The following is a 24,271-nucleotide window of genomic DNA, read 5'->3' as shown; positions in this document are numbered from 1 at the left end:
GGCCATCTATCATGCAAAAGATAGGAACAAATTCCACAATGTCATACATCATAGGTTAAGGATTAGATTTGATTGAGTAAAGAAAACTACCACAATGCCAGTGCCAGCAAGAGCCAGTCTTCCTCTCATCCCAGGGAGAGAATCCTCTCATTCCAGGGCTGGAGCAATCTCTGGACACGGGGCTCTGTTCTAATGGAGAGAATCCTTCGCATTGTGGGTCTTCCTATGAACCTTGTGCTATGACACAAGAGTAAGAAAGTGGCCACATCAGTAGTGAAATGAGCAGATCCTTCGATGCTAAGATGTCTGATTTAGGGATTCCTAGCTATTTCCAGAAATTGTCTAGAGGTAAAATATTGCCCGCACTGGGAACTCTGGGGTAGCTGGGGATCCTGGGCATCTATAGGACTTATCATTACTCCTGAAGTTAAGAAGGAGTCAACAATCACAAACATCTTCAAGTCAGCCCATGCTAGGGTTTCACTTTTCCATCATCCAGAGCAGCCCATCTCTAGTTCTCCCCCAACATGATCTATGGTGGCCCTTGGGGAGGCCCTGATCATCCTAGCTCCCCAAGAAATTCTTTGAACAATATGTCCTCTTGAACTTACTATAAAAGGATCAAACAACTATGTCTTAGACTGTGATCTGAAATCTTCTACCATAGCTGGGTTCTCTGGCTCCAGTGACTAGGGGAGCAGTGACTGAAGCTAAGGCTGCATACAGCAGGACAGGCAGGCATGGAAACAAGCCATTTCTGCAAACTAGGAAAGGACTGGTATATCTTTTGCAGAGCTGGCCATTCTGAGAAACTGATAGTGAGAAAAGGAGGAAGCATAATTTAATTCCTCTCCCATAGTCTAACACTCTAGCTGAATATTGACTTTTTCCCATAGAAAAACAAACTTCAGCTCAACAAGGAAAGACCATGAGTGGGAAGGATAATCGCGTGATTGGCAACATAGATGTGTTGGCCGCTCTCCGCTTCCTTGATCTGCATATAAAGCGTGTGCTGAGCACCTGGGATCCTACTTCTCTAGGACGTCACATTCTGTCTCTTCCAGCATGTACTCTCTCCACCTTCTGCTCAGGGCCAGCCCTGCTGCCCTGCTCCTGATTCTCTGCCTGCAACTGGGGACCAACAGAGCTCAGGAAGACACGTGAGCCAACCATTTCTCCTCCTCACAAAAATACTGCGGGGAGGGCTCTTCTCCTAGCCTAGAAATCTGCATATCCCTTCCTGAAAACTCTTTCAACTTCCCAAAACTCTGATCCCAGGAGCTCTCATGAACTCCATACCAAGTCCCATTTCTCTCCTCTTAGGAAGCATCATCAATTTCCCTCACATTTCCATTGGGTGCTTCTAGGTTGCCCATGGACATAAGGCTCCCAGTGTATATATAGGCTATAAGTAACAATTAATCTGGCTCTAAAGCTCTGATCCACATGCTTTGCAGAGTCAATACCTTTGTTAGACTTCTGCCCAGTAAACTTCACCTTCTCACACATTTCCTCCCCAAAGAGGAAGTTTAGCAGGTCTGCAAGTTCCAACAATAGCTTTGGGAAGCTTCGGCAGGACTCAGTGAAGGATTAGAGGCCATGGTCATGGATTCTTGGCCCAATGTTCTGAGGCTGCACTGACCCAGCAGCTTAGACATTTTTCCTCTTCTGAAGCCCAAAGGGGAAGCAAGGACCACTCGCCCCCCACAAACACTGAGACCTGGGAGCACAGGTTTGGAAGCCATCTCACTGAGGGTCTATGTTGGACAGAAGCAGGAAAATTGGGGCAAGCAGAATGAAGTAGGAAAGGGAGCCAGGGTCTGGGGAGGAGCAGGACCACTCAGCAGACCTGGGGAGTTTTCTCTATACAAATAGGGATTGGGCTGCTGGGTTACTGGACTGTGATTCTGGTGGTACCCTCTGCAGTGTGACCAGTTGTCCTGTCCTGGAAGAAACCATTCAGGGTTTTGACAAGCTGGCATAATGGAGTCAGCAAGAAACACTGAGTGGGGACACGTTCAAATATAGATATGACCCCACTTAGCCCTGAGGGGCAGCAAGTGGTTGAAATAAGCTCTGCTAATTAGGGTGACCAATCATCCCAGGTTGCCCAGCAATTTCTTGGTTTTAGCACTGAAAGGCCCTCATTCCAGGAGGCTCCTCACTTTGCGACAAACTGGGATGATCAGTCACTCTAGCTAAACTGGTCATCCTACCAATCCTAAATTCATTTACACATGGGATGGATTTGGAAGACACTTAAGTCTTCACACCCCTTTGCTGTACACTGAGCACTAAAGCAGCTGGTGCAAGAAATGAAATCTCTCTGAAATCTGAGATGCTTTACCGCAGGAAAATGAGGCTAGGAAGCACTGTAGTAAAGAAACTGAATTCCCTCCTGTCCCACCCAAAGGAGTTTTAGCCAGGAGTTTTGGGAAAGAGAAGGTAACTCTCCTGGTCCTGAACCCAGTCTTCATTGAAGAAGAATACTTGACTATTCTCTTTGCCTCCATTTCCTCCTATCAGATTGTGATGTGTGGCCTGAATGTAGGGTGGTAACTAAAGTTCCCAAACATGGCCATCTGTCCACATCCACTATGGAGCTAAATAAATACAAATTCCTAGGCCCCACCAGGAACTAAAGAAGAAGGATCTTCAAGAATGGTCCTACAAACTCCTCCAGTGCATTGAGATATTGACGGTTTAAGGCAATACTGTCGATAGGAAATTTTCTGCTAATGATGACTTGAGTTCTCCCGCTCAGGGGACAATCAGCAGAACCTGTAAATTTTTGTTAGGAAATGACGTATGGTATTGTACTTTTATTCTGTTTTTTTTAATTTACTTTTTTATCAATGGAAGGAAAGAAGATGCTCAGTTTTAAAATAAAGAATCCATGTTGCTTTATTAAGCAAAACTAATCTGTACAAAACAACCCAAAATCAAAAGTTCTCAGGAGACTCTGATGCTCAGTAACTGATCCAACTCTCATCACCTCCTTCCCCTGCACCTTCTCTGTTCCCTCGGCCCAGCTCATTGCAACCCCTCTCTCTTGTGGACTGATCTCTGATCTCTGCACTGCTTCTCTCTTCCCAGAACCAGCACAAAGCTGATAATAATGGACGTGCAGATGCCACAAACAGCAAGCGCAAATGAAGAGGTCAATGTGCAGCTTACAGTTACATCACAGTTGAAAGAATGTATGGTGGTAAGTAGGGGCCTGGGAGACCCACCTTGAGAAAAATCTGACTCCCTAATTATGAATACAGTTAGAGCCAGCTCTCACTTTAACATTGCATATTATAATTAATAACATAAAGAATTCCGATCGTTCTGCTCCCAAATCTCACATGTGCTACTTGAGCCTCGGAAAAATTATGGGAGCTCAGGGCAGATGATGATTCTCATTTTACAGATGATGGAACCCCAATCCAGAGAAGTGTAGGAAGGAGGAGAAAGAAGGAATGGGTAGTGAGAAAAGCACAGCTAAGAGAGAGGAGAGAAAAATGTGTAAGAGCTGGGGAAGGATGGGTAAGAGTTATTCCCTGGTCCTGGGTATGATTGTTTGAGATGAAGGCTGGGGGGAGGGGGTTCTCAGAAGGAAAATCTACAGCCCTATCCGGGAGGTTGAGGCAGGTGGGGAGACAAGCTAGGGTACCGACAACGTGCAGGGTGTGGCCCCTGCTCCTCGGTAAGCCCTGCGAAGGGTCTGCTTTCTTCTGGCTCTTCGGCTTTGTCACCAGAAGCTGACTTGTTCCAGCCTCCTCTCTCTGGTAAGGAGACCACACTTTCCTCCTCCCTTCCTCCCAGTTCAGAAGTTGTGGGAGGGAGGATCCAGATCAGAGGATCTCAGATGGTAACGTGCATAAGGCTCCCTCTTGTCTGACTGCTCTGGGCCACGTGGAAGAGACCTGTGCAGCCTGACCCCTCAGAAACTCCTCCCACCCTCCCCCTCCCCCTCCCCAACAGGTGTTGTCACAAAGACAGGATCTGTCCCTTGTTAACTACCTGCGTGCCAGAGCCAAGATCCACGTGTCTTTCCCACCTCATTCCAGAAAGTCATCCTCTCAGGAAGCACAAGTATCTTCCTACAGCACGAGTTTCCTAATCCAAATTAGATTTAAGGACAGTGATTACGTAGAAAGCAACATGGGGAGGGTGAGCACTGTTACTCATTAAACTACATTCTAGAAATGGCCCCACACCTGTAAGAGGAAGATTTCTCATCACTGAGCAATGAGGAGCACAGCTGCCGTGTCAAATGTTTCTGTTTATAACCGAAGAATATGAACTGTGTATGTTAGTTAGGGGCAAGAGGGAGGGTGAATCATAATTTTTCAGTTTTGAGATTTGTTTATCATAAACACAGATGAAAAAAGGAATGAGAAGGGGGCATAAAAGTTTCGTGATAATGCTAATTTCTAGTGGTGATAGATTATGAAACTCCATTTCCACCCCTGAGAAAGTGACAGGTATAAAAAAAAAATGTGTTTAATCAACAAAGTTCTGTGATATAATTTTGTGCTGCTGTGATTAACAAGACTATGTTTTGCGAACAATGCGAGTACAATACAAGTGATCTTTGTGAAACCTAACAAAGTACAAGTCAAGGACAGGGAACTCCGCAAAAGAAATGATACTGCAAATTAGAACAAATTTATGGGACATTTTTTAGTTCTGGTCAACCAATTTTTTTTTCCAATACAAAAGGAATGTACCACTATAAAAACATCTTCATAGTTTTAAAACTTTAGAAAAATATAATTTTTATATGTGTGAAGTCTCTAGCACCTAATCCTCATTTTCTATCAATTATAATGTTTATGTAACTAAATGCTTGATCAAGTGAGGTTGTTAGCGTCACAAATATAAAATTAAAATAGAGTAGATTATACCCTCAATCATGTATTTGAATATAAAGATCATATAATCATTTAATGTTGAAGAAAACAGTGTTCACCAAAGTGCTTAAACATTTGTCTGGACCATTTTGCTGGTCTCAGAACACTTATCAGAAAATTGCTCTTAAATGTGTAGATAAAACGCATTGGTTACATAGGAAAACCACCATAGTGAAGAACGGTGATAAAATTATTGAAAATAAACTTGTGATACAGTTATATATATATATTTCTTTATGGACATATTAGATGAAAAGAAAATACATTTAAAATATAAACGAATTAGCTTTTACTTTATAAAGATTATCTATGTGATGACTGTAATTGTTTAGCTTGAGTAAAGACCTTAAACTGTGCACTAGCCTTTGGCAACAAATCACACCTCTTTTGCTGGACATCCAATGGACGACCCCTCCCCCTCCCCCTCCCTTTCTTGTCTTTCTCTCCCTTTCCCATCCCCAAACTAACACTGGGTCCTCTCTCCCCAGATTAAAGCTTACCTTCTAAGCCACATTCCGGTGGAAGGTGCTTTTAACTATAAATACACTACCTGCCTCTGTGAAGATTACCCAAGAACCTTCTACTGGGACTTTCAGACCAACAGTAAGTATAGGAGTCATCCAAGGGAAGAACTGCCCACCAGGGAGGGAAGAAGTGTAAAGAGAAACATGGCTCCAGGTCTGGATCAGAGCCTCAGGAAGGAAGGGCAGAGAGGGGAAGAGAGGTGGGGAGAATATGCAGACTCTGCCAGGATTTGAAAGCTGAGAGGTCTTTGAGAAAAGCTAGTAAGGAAGGTATATTTGCAAAGGATTTGGGGAAGCTGAATCCCAGTGGGGAGGTGCCTGGTGCTAATAGAAAAGTTAGGGCATTGGGGTTAGAATGTTATCAGAGCTGATCTTTGTCCTTCCTTGTCTCTTTCAGGCACTGTAAAAGTAGCAGTAGTGGTTGATGTTGTTCGTGAACTAAATATCTGCCCTAATGATAGGGCAGTGATACCCATTGAAGCAAACCGCTTTTATGTCAGTAAGACCCTCACCATAACCTGATCTTAATGGAAGCCTTTGTCTCTCTGTATCGACCCCACCCCCGCCCCGCCCGGCCTCAACCAGGTGGTTTCCACTAAGGAAAGCTGGCTGGGGTATCTGTCATGGTCTGTAGAATAAACTTCTCAGAAGCTTCTCTGTGTTCTGTTGTGTCTTCCCCCCAAAATCTACCCCAGAGGAGCCTCAGAATACCCAGAATTATCAGAGCTCTGTCCTTTCAGAGAACTTTTACTGAGGAGAGTTCATGGGTTTTCATTGTCCGTGAAGAGGGAGAGAAGAAGAAACAGAGAAGAGAGGGGCCATTCTCACAGAAAGGGAAAGCGGTGGCCCTAAATCTCATAGCAAATGAAGGGCGGAACCTGGACAGGAGCCCCAGGCCCCCTGCATCCCACTGCCCCTCCAGGAACTGCTCCAGATCCCAGGAGATGGGAGTCACCCTGCCTACGGCGGAGTCAGGGGCAGTGTCTGCGGTCCTGGAATAAACAACAGCACCCTGTTCTGTTCAGTTGCTTCTTTTCAAACAGTGAAAGATGATGGACTAAATGATGTTCAAGGGACTCTGGGCTGCAGGAGGCATAATATACTGAAAAGCTGAGGGGACCCTGAGGGGCTCCACCAAAGAGTGATTCCGAGAGAAGGGAAATATGAGCCAAGGTCAGGAGCACAAAGTGGGCAGAAGGCGTTTTGGCAGATGGAAGGGCCCAAAGCAGGAAACAGTAGCAGGTTCAGGGCAGGGAAGCACTCTGATGTCAGGCAGGATTAAGGGTATGTCAGGCACACTAGAAAGGAGGTCAGCAAGGAGACAGGAACAAAATCAGCGTGTCTGGGCAAGAAGGCAGGACCATATCCTCTAAACCAGCAGTCCTAAATGGTATCAGAATCCACGGCAGGGAAACACACTCATTGGGAAAGATCACTTGATATATTAATTAGAATAATAATATTGATTGTATGCTTAACACGTGTAATACGTATCAAAAATGCACTGAATACTTTTATTTACATGCTTTACCACATACCTTGTTAAAAAGAAAACCTCAAGCCATATATACATGGATGAAACTTGAGGATATTATGCTAAGTGAAATAAGTCAGACAGAGAAGGAAAAATAGCATATATCATTTATATGTAAAACCTATAAAAGCTGAACTCAGGGAGTGGGACAAGAAGGCAGAGTAAGATGATCCTAGGCTCACCTCCTCCCAGAGACACACCACAATTACAACTACATATAAAGAAGGTATCTCTGTGAATGACCTGAAGACTAGAAGAAAAGATTTTCCACAATTAAAGATAAAAAGGAAAAGCCACACTGAGATGGGTAGGAGGGGCAGAGAGGCAGTCTGGCCGGGACTCACGCCCGCAGCACTGCAACACAGAGATGGGAAGGATATCACAGCCTGGGAGGTCTTACCTGAGCGGCGAGGGCTCCAGACATCACATCAGGCTCCCCAGTCCAGGAGACCTGCACCAGGAAGACAAGCTCCCATAACATCTGGGTTTGAAAGCAAATGGAGCTTATGCCTGGGAGAGCCAGAGGGCTGTGGGAAATGCTGAGCATTTCGAGAATTCCGAGAATCTGCTCTTAAAGAATCCCCACCAAAACTCTCTCACCAAGGCAGCCGTTTGAAAAGCTCACACCTGGAGGAGATTCAGTGACTAATTTTAAGGGATGTGTCAAAGCAGCAGGAATCTGTTGGAGCTTTCTCAGGGCAAAGAGGCCGGCAGGCGCCACTTTGATTGGGTTGTTTTTTGTTTGTTTGTTTGTTTGCAGCTTACCCTCCACCTAGCTGGCCCAGCACTCTTTCTGACCGTTTCTGACTCTTGCCATCTAAATTACTAGCACGCTTGCCCCACTCTGGGCTCACCTGTGGACCCCACACAGCTGCTGCTCCTCCGAAGCAGCACCCCAACCCTGCCAGCCCCAGTGGGCATCCTCCCCTAGCAGCAAAGCCGCGTAGGACATGGCAGCCACTCTGGACCTGCACCAGAGCCCCTGCCAAGCTGCCTGTCACCCTGCCCGTTCCAGCAAGCACCATCAGTCAGCACTGGAGACCCTGCATAGCAGCCCTCTACCCCACCGTACCCAGCGACCACCCTCAGTTAGCACCAGAGTCCCTCCAAGGCAGCCTCTCACCCTACCAGCCATTCTTGGCTAAGACTAGAGCCCCTCCAAAGCAGGTCTCTATTCGACCATACGCAGTGGGCACCCTCAGTTAGCAACAGAGCCCCTTCAAAGCAGCCCCCTGCCCTGCCAGTCTTGACGGTGACCCTCCACTGGCACCAGCACCACCTGAAAGCATCTTCCACCCCAGGGGCCAGCTGCACACAGCACAGCAGCCGCAACACCCTTGCTGATCTGATGCAGCAAGCTGCCACTATGGAGATGCCCACACGGCAAGGAACTGAGCATAATCTCTAGCCAATAGTCTGCAAGGAACTAAGGCCCTCCATCCAACAACTCACAAGGAACTGAATCCTGCCATCCACTACATATGCTTGAAATAGATCCTTCCATAATTGAGCCTTTGGATGAGAACTTAGCCCTGACTGACACTTTGATTGCAGCCTATGAAAGATCCTGAAGCAAAGGATTTATCTAAGCTGTGCCCAGGATTCCTGACCCAGAGAAACTGTGAGATAACAAATGTGTGTTTTTTTTAAAGCCACGACATGTGTGGTAATTTGTAATGCAGCGAAAGATAACACACCCTCTCTATCAATAAATTCTTTCTAATTAATCTTATATTCTGTCTTCCATGGTACAAGATAGTTAAAACCATTCCCACACATGTTCTCCTCACTCCTGCTGATAGATACTGCACTCTGGTGAGTAATCCTTCCCTTCCCAGAGCAGGAACAGTCCTTTGCTTGGGCCAAGCTGATATTGACTCCAGTTATAGGCTAAAATCAATGAAGAGATGTAGGGGCAGATTTCAAGAGGAGCAAGACAAAAACATCCATCTCAGGTGCATAGTGTCTAGGCAAAGGGAGTTTTCTCTTTTGTAGCAAAGTTCAGAGGTTCAGGGTTATCTTGGGGTAAATGTTCTTATTTGCATCTACCCAAATCTCTCCATCCCAAGTCTCAGAATCCATTTACTCCTTGTGAGGGTCATGACTTTATGATAGGAATCTTGCTACAGTTGTGAATCCAGTCCTTTTCAAATCTGCTGCCATGACAATGAAATTTTGGGCCTGATTTTCAGTACACTTGGTTTTCATTAGCTGTGCTGAAAATTGCAAGAAATGAAGATCTCTTTAAACTGCTCTGAGGACTTTTTGACTTTGAAATCATATCCTGAATTGATCATTAACCTTCTTGACCTTGTCATTTCTTCTAGGTTTCTATAATCAATAACTAGAGGCATCCAATTCCACACCCTTACAAGTATCCTCATCCACATATTATTCAAACACTACCTGTGCAACATCCCAATCCACCAAAAGTTAAAGTCCAAATATTTTGATGCTACAGTATGCCAGGGGCTATCTTTATCTCATTTAATACTTGCAGTGGAGTTCCTGTTGCCCTATAGCAGGTGGATTGATCCAACTCTGGAATCTCACCTTAAGTGAGGAAATAGAAGGAAGAAGACACAGCATGAGCTGATGAACAGGTTTCAACTGCGGACAATTGGAACCCAAGCATGCTGGAATCTCGGAAGTTGTCCCACTTGAAGGACAAAGAGTTGGGGTATTTTTCCATTGGGTCGCCTCCGTTGTTGGCTGATAGCTGTTTTCCCAGAGCATTGACTCCCAGGTACACCGTGCGCCTGCATTCAAAGAGATACTCCAAGGGTCAAGTTGCAGGTGTCTGCAGCAAGAAGCCTTAGCGTTACTGTCAGTGCCTTGTCTATATCCTTCGGACCCTATCATTTTTGTGTGTGCTGAACAATTCCATCCACCATTATCTGTATTTTGAGGGAAAACTCAGTTTTTCACCCGTGTAGGGAAAAAAAACAGATGTTCCCTACTGTGCTTTTTTCCTGTGTGTCTCCTTTAATTTTACACTACTACCACACTCACACAGAAAGCTTCTGTCACCAAATGTGTGGGAGTTCCCCCATACCAAGCAATCTTCTGTGACACCAGCTGGGTGTCCTACAATTCAAGTCAATAGTGACACCATCTACTTAGAGATAGCATCCAATCTCACAAGTTAAGGGATCAGTTGCACAAGATTCTCCCACCCCGACTTCAGTTGCCAATCACAAACCCAGGTTGCCACCTGTGTTTCTGATGAATCCTCTATAAATCAGAGGTTCAATTAATTTGCTAGAGCAGCTCACAGAACTCAGGAAAACAGTGTACTTATGTCTACCGCTTTATTACAAAGGGTATGATGAAGCATACAGGTGAACATCCAGATGGAAGAGATGTGTAAAGCAAGGTATGTAGGAAAGGGATGCAGAGCTTCCAAGCCCTCTCCAGGCACCACTGTCCCAGCACCTCAAGTGATCACCAACTTGGAAGCTCTCCAGACCCCATCTCCATGGGTTTTTATGGAGGCGTCATTCCATGGGCGTGGTTGATCAAATCATTGGCCATTGGCTGTTGATTCAACTTCCTCCCCAGAGGTCAGGGCAGGTAGGACTGAAAGGGCAAGAACCATGGATGAAGACCAAATACATTATATATGAGAAATGCATTTTCATCTAAATGACCGAATATGTTTTTCTTATAAATCACAATATCACAATCTGCATGTCTGTGCTGGTAGGTTTTTTCTGGAAATGTGGAAGACTGCTCTTCCCACACACCTGGCAGGCTGGGAGGGTTGGGTGGGAATGGTAGCACTAACAGCCCTGAGGAGCGACCTTCAACCAGTGACTGACGGAAACTGGCACAGATCCACCCGTGCTCTTATGCCTCTGAGGGACCACAATTATGAGCCGCGTGTTTTACACCAATCCCTCAGGATTAAGCTCCAGTCTTCCACCGTAGTAAGTGGCTTCATAATGTACCCTTTATTTATTATATTCCTCTGAGTATATGAATACCCAACTCTCCTCTTGTGTTCCCTAAATTTTCCAAAGAGCTAAAAAATACTTCCATTCAAACCTTTGTCTCAAAGTCTGCCCCTGGGGAAACACAAACTAAGGTCAAGTTTTCAGTTCAAGAACGGTGGTTGTTTCCCACTCTTGGGCACACATCCAGACAAATCTATAATTCAAACAGATACAGGCACCCCTATGTTCATAGCTGCACTATTCACAGCAGCCAAGGCAGGGAAACAACCTAAATGTCCATCAACAGGTGAACGGATAAAGAAGATGTGGTACATATATACAATGAAATACTACTCAGCCATAGAAAAAAATGAAAATAATGCTATTTACAGCAACATGGATGCAACTAGAGATTATCATACTAAGTGAAGTCAGGCAGAGAAAGACAAATACCATATGCTATCACTTATATGTGGAATCTAAAATATGACACAAATGGACCTATCTACTAAACAGAAGCCGACTCACAGACATAGAGAACAGACTTGTGGTTGCCAGAGGGGAGGAGTTTGGGGAAGGGATGGATTGGGAGGTTGGGGTTAGCAGATGCAAACTGTTATATATAGAATGGATAACAACAAGGTCCTACTGTACAGCACAGGGAACTATATTCAATATCCTGTGATAAACCATAATGGGAAAGAATATTTTAAAAAAGAATGCATATATATGTATAACTGAATCACTTTACTGTACAGCAGAAATTAACACAACTTTGTAAATCAACTGTACTTCAATTTTAAAAAATCAAAAAAAAAAAAGAATAGAGCTTGCTGAGGGCATACAACTGGAGCTCCAACAGCAACTCCTGGGAAGGAAGGGAAGAGAAGAGAAACTGTTGCATTAGATCAGATTACCATGCCATAAAATGGCTCCAAAACTTCTTGATATATCTCTGCTGCTGTAGCCATTTTAGCTGAGGGCATCTTTTTATGGGACTTAACAACAAAAAGGAGACAAAACATTTAAAATTTTAGTCATTTGTTAGGGTCAGAAATGGGTTGGCGGTTAAGAGAAGCTACATTTTGAAGAAAAACTACATAAAACCAGGAGCCAAATAGTTACACAAAATGTACATGTTAGAAAGGGCCGCAAATAATAGGACCAATATCTACAAAGTCAACAATATTAGAACTAGGCAAGAATTCTAGTTCTGGACTGGGAAATCAGAGGTCCAGGAAAAGGTGACTTAAATGCTATAAAATTGCTAGACAGGGAGAGGTGACCACAGAGAGGAGAGACTCCCAGCTTCAAGATGAAACTCCAAACCAAAATTGTGAAACACATATAGAAACTAATCATTGAGCATACAGTTTTGGTTAAGCAAGATGAATAAGCTCTACAGATTTTCTGTTCAAATTATACCTATAGTCAACAATAGTACATTGTATACTTAAAAATTTGTTAAGAGGGTAGATCTCACGTTGTGTTCTTGCCAAAACAAAATGTTTTTAAAAAGGAATCAAATGCCAATCTAGTATTAAACTAACAGAACGGTCTTAAAAGAGGCAGAAATTAAACAATAAGATACAAGGAAAAATAATCAATTAGAAACCTTGCAAAAATGTATATATACCCATTGAAGTTTTTAAAGTTTTTGTTTGAAAGGAACAAACTGTGAAATTGACTCAATAAATAAAATATTTTTAAATTAGAAGACAGTGTTGAAGAATTCACCTAGGACTAGAGAAGAGCTCTATAAGTGTATTAGGTTGGCTTTTTGCTCCCGCACCCTATCTAATTTAGCATTTGTCCCATATTTTAATGTTTTGATTATTTGCATTAAAACATGCCAGGATGGGCTTAGTACTTTCACTTTGTATTCCAACTTCTGCCAAGGTCTTCTCTAGCAGAATGTGAGGTGTTCCACTGAAAACCCTGCTGACTTTTCCGTACAGTTTCCAGAAATAACAGGACAAATACCTCTTTTTAAAGGAGAACATCCAGGGAACTTACTGCAAAAACAAAGTGTACTCATTAGTGAGTGGCTTGGGACCACTGGCTCCTTCCAGCCTTGGGTGGCAGCAGGAAAGAAACAATGCTGCTGCTCTTGCCAGCTCCACCCCCCAGCAGAGCATGGCTCATGCTGTGGACTGAGATTTGCATGCAGGCTTCAGGCCACCAGCTGGTGAGAACAGTGCAGGGAATGAGAAATTATAGCTTAGGTGCAAAGTGCATAAGAAATAGAGGCTGAGTAGTTCTGCCATGGAACAAGTAGAGAGGAATCTGAGTGTTCCTGCTATGGTATTTTTGTCATTTTTCTGTACAGTACAAATCTACAAGTACTTATTTGTTTCATTATTTGATTTTTTTACAATAAACCTTTTGGCATAAAGAGCTCAAGGAAACAAGGTGTATCATAATCAAAAATTAAGTATTGAATTTTTATTTCTCAAGAAAGTTAATAATGAATATTTTTGTTGTAATTTTACCACCTATTGTGGAGGCTATAATAGTGTCACTGGTCACACTCAGGCAGAAGGGCTGCAGGGAAACACACCCTATAGCCAGGTGGTGGGGTATACTGTCTCAGGGCTCTTGGGCTGAGACCTCTTGTACCTGTTAGAGACTGCAGCTCCTGTGGCCCCTTGAGGAGACAAGGAATAATTTCAACTTGGGAGTTAGATGGGCCTTGTTAGCACCTGGGGAAGTCTGACAGTTTGCTGACAGCTGCTGCAGTAGAGAGGTACAGGCATTCTGAGGTTTGCATTCAGATCATGCAGCCTGGTGGACCAAGAGAACACCAGCTCAGGTGAGACCTAAGAAGTACCCTTTATATTCACCACTCTGAACCTGAGCAGCTGGGGTGGGCTGCTGGAAAATAAGAGATATCAACAAGAATGAAATGGAAAAGTCCTATCAACCAAGGAAAGGACACCTGAAAAAAGTTAGGTTTCTATCATGGGCTTTAGAAAACAGAACTAAGAGAAATAATGAGTGTGATCCCAAGGCCAGAAATTTTAAAAAGGAACAATAATAATAATACAATATATAGCATGAATCATGTGCCACTCTTCTATGAACATTACATACATTATTGTATAAAAGAGGAGAAATATGTACAGTTGGAAAACATGAGAAAAGATTTTCAATCCCATTAGTAATTTGAGAAATGCTAATGAAACAATTCTCTACCATCAGACTGACACACACGTATATTTACAGAGAGACTCATAATATGTAGTACTGGCAAAGGTGTGGAAAAAATGGGTACCCTTGTAAGTGACTAGATGGAGTGTAATTTAGTACTTACCTGTGGAGAGAGTAGTTTGTCAATATTTATTAAAACATTAAATGTGCAAAAAAAAATATTAACACTGGCCTTATGAAAACCATAGACCTAAATCTGTTGCAGGAGCATCAGCATCTACTTCAAAAGTTAGTAGAAAACTATACCTAAAAGAATATACCTAAAGATGACATTAGTGTACATGTGGAGAAGGTACATTTCATCCATATCTCTCAGGAGAGCATGACCTTTCATTTTGGTCATATACCTTTAGCTAGATGAAATGAAGAAAAAAGGAGAGAAGACCAAATAAATAAAATCAGAATTTAAAGAGGAGACACTATAACTGTTACCAAGAAATAAGAAAGATCATAAGAAACTACCATAAACAATTATATGCCAACAAATTGGATAACCTAGAAAAAATGGATAAATTTCTAGAATTATACAATCTACCAAGACTGAAACATGAAGAAATAGAAAATGTGAATAGACCAACAACAAATAAGGAGAGTTAATCAGTAATCAAAAACCTCTCAACAAAGAAAAGGCTAGAACAAAATGGCTTCACTGGTGAATTCTACCACACTTTTAAAGAATGCTTTTAAAAATTCCAAAAAATTAAGAGGAGGGAACACTTCCAAACTAATTACTCTGATAAGGCTAGACAAAGACACTATAAGAAAAGAAAACTATAGACCAATATCTCTGATGAACATAGATACAAAAATCCTCAACAAAATACTAGCAAACCAAATCCAAGAACATAGTAAAAGGATTATATGCCATGATGAAATTGTTTTATCCCTGGGATGCAAGGATGGTTCAACATATGCAAATAAAACATATGCAAATGAAATACACCACATTAACAGAATGAAGGATAAAAATATGTAATCATCTCAACAGATGCAGAAAAAGCTTTTGACAAATCCAACACTCATTTATGATAAAAAAAAATTCAACAAAACCAGGTATAGAAGAAATCTATCTCAACATGATAAAGGCCAAAATATGACAAACGCACAGCTAACATCATACTCAATGGTAAAAAACTGAACTCTTTTCCTCTAAGATCAGGAATAATAAAAGAATGTTTACTCTTGCCACTTCTATTCAACATAGTACTGGATGTCCTAGCCAAAGCAATTAGGCAAGAAATAAAAGGCATCCAAATGGGAAAGGAAGAAGTAAAATTCCTTTAGTAAGGTTTATCTTCTCAATTTCAAGCTTTATGGGCATGTACCAAAAAGGAGCTGAAAGTTATCAATGTGTTTGGTCCATTAATAGATGAAAAAATTCCTGGTAATACGATCTCAGTTTTATCAGTCTTTCAAATAGGAAATTTGGTTGTTTCAAATAATGATTAGATTGTGTTCATCTGATCCATGAAATAAAAGGAAAGCTTTTGGAAGTTCTTTCCATTGAAGAAAAAAAGGCTGACATTTTGGTGGTGCTATTGAAACTCATTTAAAAATGTTAACATTGAAGGTAAAAATTTGGTAGCTAATAATCTGAACACAAATTTTAGTGGAGCACACTGTCACATCAAAATTAATATTCTCACTAAATCAAGAAATCTGTGAAACAGAAAGATAATTTTAATTGCTTGTGGTACACATATAATTTAAATAGCTTTCAAACAATCTGAGATATTTCACCAATCAAAATAAAAACTGTAGTTGATAAGCTTTGCAAATATTTTTATGTAAGCAGAGCAAGTGACATAAAATTTGTATGATGATGCCATGGAGCAACTAAGCCCATGCACCACAGCTATTGAGCCTGTGCTCTAGAGCCCGTGAGCCACAACTATTGAGCCCATGTGCCACAACTACTGAAGCCCATGCACCTAGAGCCCATGCTCTGCAACAAGAGAGGCCACCACAATGAGGAGCCCACGCACCACAATGAAGAGTAGCCCCCACTCACTGCAACTAGAGAAAGCCCGAATGCAGCAACAAAGACCCAACACAGCCAATTAAATAAATAAATAAATAAATAAATTTATAAAAATATATTTGTATGATGAATCTCATGTTAGATATTAAAAAATACTTCTCCATGACAATATACAATTTCTCCCTTTGCTCCTTCTCTTCAGTCATACTTTAGATATGTTTGAATCTTTGAAGAACTACTTTATAAATGAACCTAAGTTCCCTGCTATTATATTGAATGTTTTGGTAAGAAATTCCTGTGAATTTTGATTACTTTTGTCAAAAATCAGAGGAAAATATATAATCAAAGTATTAAACAAATGGAGCAAAAAATATTTCAGCTTTTAGAGCTTTTATTAAATTACAATAATTGAAATAAAACTTAAAGGAAAACATTGCCATTTGTCCCTACAAAAGGGAAAAAACTAAACAAAATAAACTATGAGTACTCAACGGTATAAAGATTTAATTTCAAAATTTTAAAATTATTCTTTAGAATATCTCAACTTCTAGAAAGAATATTTTGATAGAACTAATATTTTTAATTTATACTCAATAAGGTAAAATAAACACCCTTGATGAAATAAAATTAAGAAATAGAATTATGCAAAATCTAAAGTTTGTGGAACATTCAAAAGAATTATGGACAGGAAAAATATATTTGAGTTTTGTCTTATAAAATATTTTGAAGAAAGCTTTTCTGAATGGAAGATAAAATATTTACATAATTCAGTACCAAAAAAGTTAGAATTGAGAATAATATCCTCCCTTTAACAGAATTGCTCAGCTTGTGCTAATTATCTCAGCATTTATAAAGACTATTTTCTTAATATTCAGAGGAAAACCAATTGAAGGTATCAACAATTTCAAATGTATTAGCCATAAACTGCAAATTTGAATAATATTGCAGGCAATTTTATGAAGATAAGAGAGAAAAAAAGAGATATTGAAATATATATTATTCAGAAAAATACCAGTGACACAGCATTAGGAATAGATATGACTAAAAATCTTATTAAAGTACATGAATATAAACAGGAAAAATATTATTTTTAATGTTCAGTTAATCAATAGAAGGAAGTACTTTTTTATATAAATTTATTTATTTATTTATTAGATCTATTTAGATCTAAATAGATAAATACTTTCTAAATAGATCTATTTTATCAGTTTACCAAAAAACAAATGTTTCAGCCAATAAATACATATTCAAATAATTACATAAGTTTAATCATCATAGCACTCTTTTTTACTCCAAAAGTGTCCCATTTGCATGATAAATTACATGGTTACCTTACATGGAAAGAAGAATAAAAAGACAAAAAATTAAAAACTTGAAATAACAGTAAAGAGAAACTGGGTCTAATAAGAACTCTAGATGAAGAGACTGGAGGAAAAGTCTGAGAGACAGATTTAAAGATAACATTGCTGAAAGTTTTGTTTTTTACTTAATTTTTTTATTTATTGGCTGCATTGGGTCTTCATTGCTGCACATGGGCTTTCTCTAGTTGAGGTGGGTGGGGGCTACTCTTCATTGTGGTGTGCGGGCTCCTCATTGCGGTGGCTTCTCTTGTTGCTGAGTACAGGCTCTAGGCACATGGGCTTCAGTAGTTGTGGCACATGGGCTCAATAGTTGTGGTTCATGGGCTCTAGAGCACAGGCTCAATAGTTGTGGTGCACAGGCTTAGCTGCTCCGCAACATGTGGGATCTTCCTGGAGCAGGGATCGAACCCATGTGCCCTGCATTGGTGGGCAGATTCTTAACCACTGCACCACCTAGGAAGTCCCAAAAGTTTCCCAGTTTTTAAAATATATATAAAATACCATATTTAGAGCCCCTTCTGAATATTGCAGCACACATTAAAAAGCAATAATAATAAAGAACCAAACTAGACACATAGTAGAAAAACTGCAGTAAATCAAAGAGAAGCAGATCTTAAAACTTACCAAAGATACACTAAAAAAGATAACTACTAAAGAATGACAGTGTATTTCTCATTAACAATAATAGCAGAAAGAAGAAACTAACAAATCCAAATATTTAAAGTGCTGAGAGCAAATAGCTGTCTCTTTTACCTAATCAAATTCTCATTAAAATAAGAGCAAAATAAAAATATATTCAGATGTACATAACCTAAGAGAACCCCACTCACACAGAAACAGTCATCTGAAGATTAATAGATGGCTGCTAAAAATCTTTACCAAGAAATACAAAGATCAAATCAAAGAGAGGCTTTAACTTACAGGAAACAGACAGCATGGAAGACGGAAATTTGAAAAGACAATTGATTGTACCTTCATGTACATAGCAAGAGACGGACATTATTATAAAGGAGCATTCAGAGGGGAGAAAAGGGCATGGGGAATTTTTAAATATTATAGTGAAAATGAAAACACTCAATGGGATGGTTGGAAGACAAAGTCAAGGAAATCTCCCAGAAACTAGAACACAATTGTAGAGAGATGGAAAAACATTGAACAGCAGGAATTCAGAAAAGAGATAAGAGAGAAATCAAAGTAAAAAGATTCATTAAATATATTCTACCCTGTTAGTGGGTAGAATTAGCTCCATTTTGAAAACAGGGAAATGGAGACTCAGTTCAAGAAACTTGAACAAATTGGCACATAAGTAAGTGAAGCAGCTAGATTCTTCCTAGGTCTGTCCAACTCCAAATCCCGGACTCTTCCGTGTAAACTGTGCTGCCTACCAAGTATAATATTATTGATGTCTGTTTGTCCATCCCTGGCATGGTTAATGCACCAATGTACATGAAAATGATTTGGAACCTGGGTGGCACTTATGCAAATATAAAGATACCACATTGGTATCCTCATTATTGATCACCCTGTATCTTAAAATGCCTTCCGTGGCATCTGTTAGTTCTTCCGCCCAACCTCAGGAGGCTTCTTCCTGCTTCTATCACCTGTTCCTCCTTTTCCCCCATTTCCTGAGGGTAGGTTTTCTTTAGTTCTTTAGTTCCCACCTCTTGCTTTCTGTTCTTTACTTTCTAAATCCATCATCCTACAACTTTAGATATGATCTCCAAGCAGGTGACTCTCAAATCTGTACTCCAGTCCAGAACCTTACTTCACCTGCTGGAAGTTTATCACCTGAATCACTGGTCTCAGACTTTGCTGTGCATCAGAATTGCCTGGAGTGTTTGTTAAAACACAGATTGCGGGGCCTATCCCCACAGATTCTGATTCGGTAGGCCTAGGGAGGGCCTGAGAATATTTTTTTACAGCATTATACAAGGTATACTTGACATGCAATAAACAGTACGTATCTAAAGTGAACAATTGGGTAAGGTTTGATATATGAGTATACTCATGAAACCCGCACCACATTAAGATAATGAACATATCCGTATCCCCAAAAGGTTCCTTGTTTCCCTTTATAATCCCTCCTTTTCTCTCCTCAACCTCCATTCCTATCCTCAGGGAACCATTAACCTATTTGTGTCACTATAGATGAGTTTGCATTTTCTAGACTTTTGTGTAAATAGAATCATAAAATATGTACTTCTTGTTTCTGGCTTATTTCATTCAGCATAATTATTTTGGTGCATGTATCAACAGCTCATTCCTTTTTATTACTGAGTAGTAGTCCATTGCATGAATATATAGCAGTTTGTTTCTCCATTCACTAGTTTATGGACATTTGGTTTTCCAGTTTGGAGCTATTGCAAATAAAGCTGCTGTCAACATCTGTATAAAAAATAATTAAATAAATGATCAATAGATTGCCCAAATCGGAAGATGTAATTTTCCAGATTTAAATCCCAATCCAGCAGGCAAAATAGGCATGCAGCAAAGAATATCATGAAATGAAAATTCAGGACACTATGGCCAAAGAGAAGGTATTCCTTGATTCCAGAGAATGAAATGTAAATCAAACACAAAGGAACAAGATTGGGGCTAGATCCTCAACAGCAACCCTGGAAGCTGGAAGAAATTCCAAGGAAAATTGTGTCCCAACCTAGAATTCTATTCACAGCCATACCACTAATCAGGAAGTCAGAATAAAGATATTTTTAACATACAAATTTCAAAAAAAATAAAATCTCCCATGCACCCTGGTGACCTACTACAAATAGGCTGCCAGTTATTTCTCCAGCATAAATAGATTTATTCAGGATTAGCAAAGAATTGTAATTCAAAGCCTACAACCATGGTGAGCCACATGTAAGTCCCCCACAAAAATAGAGAGGATAACTCTTTCATAGAGGGGAAAAGGAAGTTGGGAGGTCTATAGTAAACAGAGTCCATGGCTTTTCATTGGCTGAGTTGTGACTATTGCTCATTGATTAAGCTCTTGACGGGAAAGAAGAGGAAGTCTTGATAGATAACAGATAGCTGGGCTCTGCTATCATCATGGAGAATGAGACCTCCGTCTTCTGGCCTCCTGACTATTTTAATTGAGATTTCTGTTCATGAATTTTTACAACCCTTTCTCAGGAAGCTATTGGAGCATGTGCTTTGCCAAAACAAGGGAGTAAACCAGGAGAGAAGAAAATACGGGAACCAGAAAACAAAATTCGCCATAAGATAGAAGCGATGAGAATCAACAGGAGAATGGGTATGGAAGAGTTTAAAATGGCAGGCCTGAGCAAGTCTAGAGAGAACCAGTCCAGGCTGGAGCAGGTAGAAAGGATCATGGAGTTGTGTCTACAAGATATAGAACACCTGGTGTGGCTGAGCATATTGAAAAAAACGTTTGGAAATTTAGGATCAACTTCGGAGTGAGTTGGTGACAAATACATAAAAAACTAAGAAACAAAGTATCTTTTTGTTATTCTAAGGAGAACAAAAAGATGCATATGAAACAAAAAGTAATCACAGGGTTTCCATAGGGCTCAACTACAAATTGTATGTGCATTGTCCTAAAAATGTAAAACTTGAACATCATTGTAACTGATGTTATAAATGTACGGGGAGCATGGAGATTAGAAAGTATGAGTGAGTGTGTGTGTGTGTACTAAGCTGGGGTGTGGAGAATGAAATACAAAGTCTCATCTTCCAAACTGGGAAGTCAAAAAAAAAAAAAAAATGCCCGAAACTGGGGGAAAAAGTCAAGAGGTAGCAGAATAGGTATGTTATTTAGAGACATGGAGAAAAATATCAAATAAAACAGATAAAGGAGATGAAAATGACTTCCTCTGAGAAGGGGAAATGAGATAGTGAGGGAAAACAGGGTTTTTTCCTAAATAAAAAACCATGTAGAAATATGATTCTTTATGCGTACATTGAATAAAAACTAAACTAAAACTATGCAACCTAGTTACATTGTTTCTTCCGGTGTCAAGGTAACTGTTTACAAGATCACTAACTGAGATTAGCTGTACCAGGAACAAAGAGAGACTGATTTATGGGCATACATACTAGACACTAATCTTGGCCCCATCTGGCCAGGGCTCTCTACCCAACCACTGTAGGCAACTTGATCAGTAAACATACAGGCTGACTCAGTCAGAGGCCTACTTATATGAAACACACCATCATTGAGAGGAAACGTCTCTTATACCTGTGATAGCTGTAAACATTGATCTTTAGAACTTCTGGAGGGCAGGGTCCCTGTGTTTCATTTCTGTATCCCACGTGCCTGGCACATAATATGTGCTCAAGAATGTATTAATATGTGCATGTTTTACCTATTCAAAACACTTCTCGAAGAGGAACTCATAAAGGAAGTTACAAAATACTTAGAAACACATGACAGCGGAAGTACTACATGCTAAATTATACAGGGTTCATGTAACATGGTACTTAGCAGTAAATGTATATACTTCTTTATTTAAAAAAAAATAAGAAAAACTGAAAATGAGTTTGTTAGGTGTTCTACTCAAGAAACTTTAAAAAGGTGACAAAATTAAACTAAAGGATGATGGCAAATTATATTAAGGATAATCAAATAAATTAATGTGACAGGAATCAAAGAAGCAATGGAGGGTAAACAAAACTCAGAGCTGAATCTCCAGGGTGAAGATGGGAAATCTAGTTAAACAAGCAAACCTCTAAATAGAAAGCAATAAGAAAAGACACAGACAGTATTAGAAAGAAAATAGGATGCAATAACTATAGATATAGTAAAGATTTACTAGGTAAGGTTTACCAGATCTTCAAGGAAAAGATAACAGTTTCAGGGACTTCCTAGGTAGCACAGTGGTTAAGAATCTGCCTGCCAGTGCAGAGGACAAGTGTTCAATCCCTGCTCCAGGAAGATCCCACATGTGATGGAGCAACCAAGCCCATGAGCAACTGTTGAGTCCACGTGCCACAACTACTGAAGCCCATGTACCTAGAGCCCATGCTCCACAAGAGAAGCCACTGCAATGAGGAGTCTGCACACAATGAAGAGTGGCCCCTGCTCACCACAACTAGAGAAAGCTGTCGCGCAGCAACAAGGACCCAATGTAGCCAAAAATAAAATAAACAAATAATAAAATAAATCTTAAAAAAAAAAAAGATAATAGTTTCAGAGACTAAAATAAGAGCAAAAGTTACCCAACTCATTTTATGAAATAATTATGTGCTAAACAATGAGAGTACAAGAAAAGAAAGTTAAAAATAAATCTAAGATACATAGATGCAAAAATCTAAATAGAATATTAATGAACTGAATTCATCAGTATATTTTTAATATATTATGATTCCAGCAGACACTGCTATTTTTCCTTCAATATTCATTTTCCTCTTTAACCAATGTAAAAGAATTTTCAACCAGACACATAATTGCCTACCAACAGATCGCATTTCCAAGACTTCTTTGCAGATAAATGTTGCAATATAACTAAACATGCAATATCACTCAGCCAGTGGTATGCAAGAACTGCTACTTTGTAGTGTGTGGGAGTCTCACTTTAGGGTTATGCCAACATCTTTTGTCTCTTCTTCTTTGCCTTCTTCCACACTAGCACCCTGACTGCAGATGCAACCATCCTGAATCAGAGACTGATGGCCACACCTTAGAGAAGGAGGAGCAATGAACTGGAAGAAGCATTGTATCTGAGGACTTGGGGAAGCAGAGTGACCGTCCATCTTGGACCAGTTACTTCTAGACTTTAATATAATAGAGACTATACTTCTATCTTGTTTAAGCACTGCTTGCTATTGCCGTCATTGTTATTATGTAAATAATGAATTTAGATGAATTAATTAATTTAGATGAATTACTATTAAGAACTATAAAATGTCAAAAAGAAGTTGGTTTTTAATAGCATACCTGAACCAATTATGAAATACAACTAAAGGGATTTAATTGGGGGCAAAATTGTATGATTCTTTCATTGCTTTTACAAAAAAAATGTTAAAATGATATATGTAGAAATTAGATATATAAAAATACTGAGTACAATGGCCATTGCTGAGTCATGCAATTATGAGTCCTTTTTAATTTTTATTTAAAATGGTCCATGTTTTTCATACAAAAAATCTTTATTGATATCAAAACTATAATTGACCACATAGTATATTTTCATGGAATTCGTATAAGTAAGCAGAGTCATAGCAGGTACAGTGGGGAGAAAAGAAACACGGAACTTACTACATGATGAAATGGTCATTGTGCCATGAAGGAAACAAAAAAATCTTCACAACGAAATCGACTATGGAGATCTCTAGAGGACAATAAATGTGAAATGTAAACCCCGATGATCTTGCAATAATAAGTCTAGAATATCATTTGCCTCTAGAGTTAGTATGATAACAATATAAAAAAGAAAGAAAGAATGAAGGGAATGTCCTCTGCTTTTTACTTCAGTCAAAGAGAAGACTGAAAGATGTGGCAGTTTCTGTGGGAGGAAAAGGAAACCACAGGAAGAAAATACTCCTTTGAAATTCTATGGTAGTTACTGCTGAAGAGAATCTGCTCAAACTTTTTTTTCCTGAGCCTCCACTCACAGCAAAATAACTCTGAAAAGCATGAACAGATTTCAAAGATTTACACTATCCAATCTCAAAACTTATAAAGTTATTTATAAACTTATAAAACATTATAACTAATACAGTGTGAGACAACTGGTGGTCCAGTGGTTAAGAATCTGCCTTCCAATGCAGGGGACACGAGTTGGATCCCTGGTCTGGGAACTAAGATCCCATACACCAAGGGGCAACTAAGCCTGCGTGTCACAACTAAGACCCAACTGAGCA

At 39.9% G+C, this 24,271-nt stretch overlaps 1 protein-coding gene across 1 annotated transcript; it reads left to right on the top strand.

Annotated features, from left to right (window-relative positions):
- Nucleotides 1-1,065: 1,065 nt before the first annotated feature.
- PIP (prolactin induced protein) lies at nt 1,066-5,947 on the top strand. The gene is made up of 4 exons (XM_057732536.1): nt 1,066-1,160; nt 3,097-3,208; nt 5,390-5,504; nt 5,823-5,947. Exons 1-4 carry the CDS (start codon nt 1,066-1,068, stop codon nt 5,945-5,947), a joined length of 447 nt encoding a protein of 148 aa, XP_057588519.1.
- Nucleotides 5,948-24,271: the final 18,324 nt, after the last annotated feature.

The sequence above is a fragment of the Hippopotamus amphibius genome, chromosome 4, assembly GCF_030028045.1.
Source record: "Hippopotamus amphibius kiboko isolate mHipAmp2 chromosome 4, mHipAmp2.hap2, whole genome shotgun sequence".
Lineage (NCBI taxonomy): Eukaryota > Metazoa > Chordata > Mammalia > Artiodactyla > Hippopotamidae > Hippopotamus > Hippopotamus amphibius.
The sequence above is the reverse complement of the archived record's forward strand: the minus strand, read 5'-3'. Positions and strand labels throughout refer to the sequence as shown.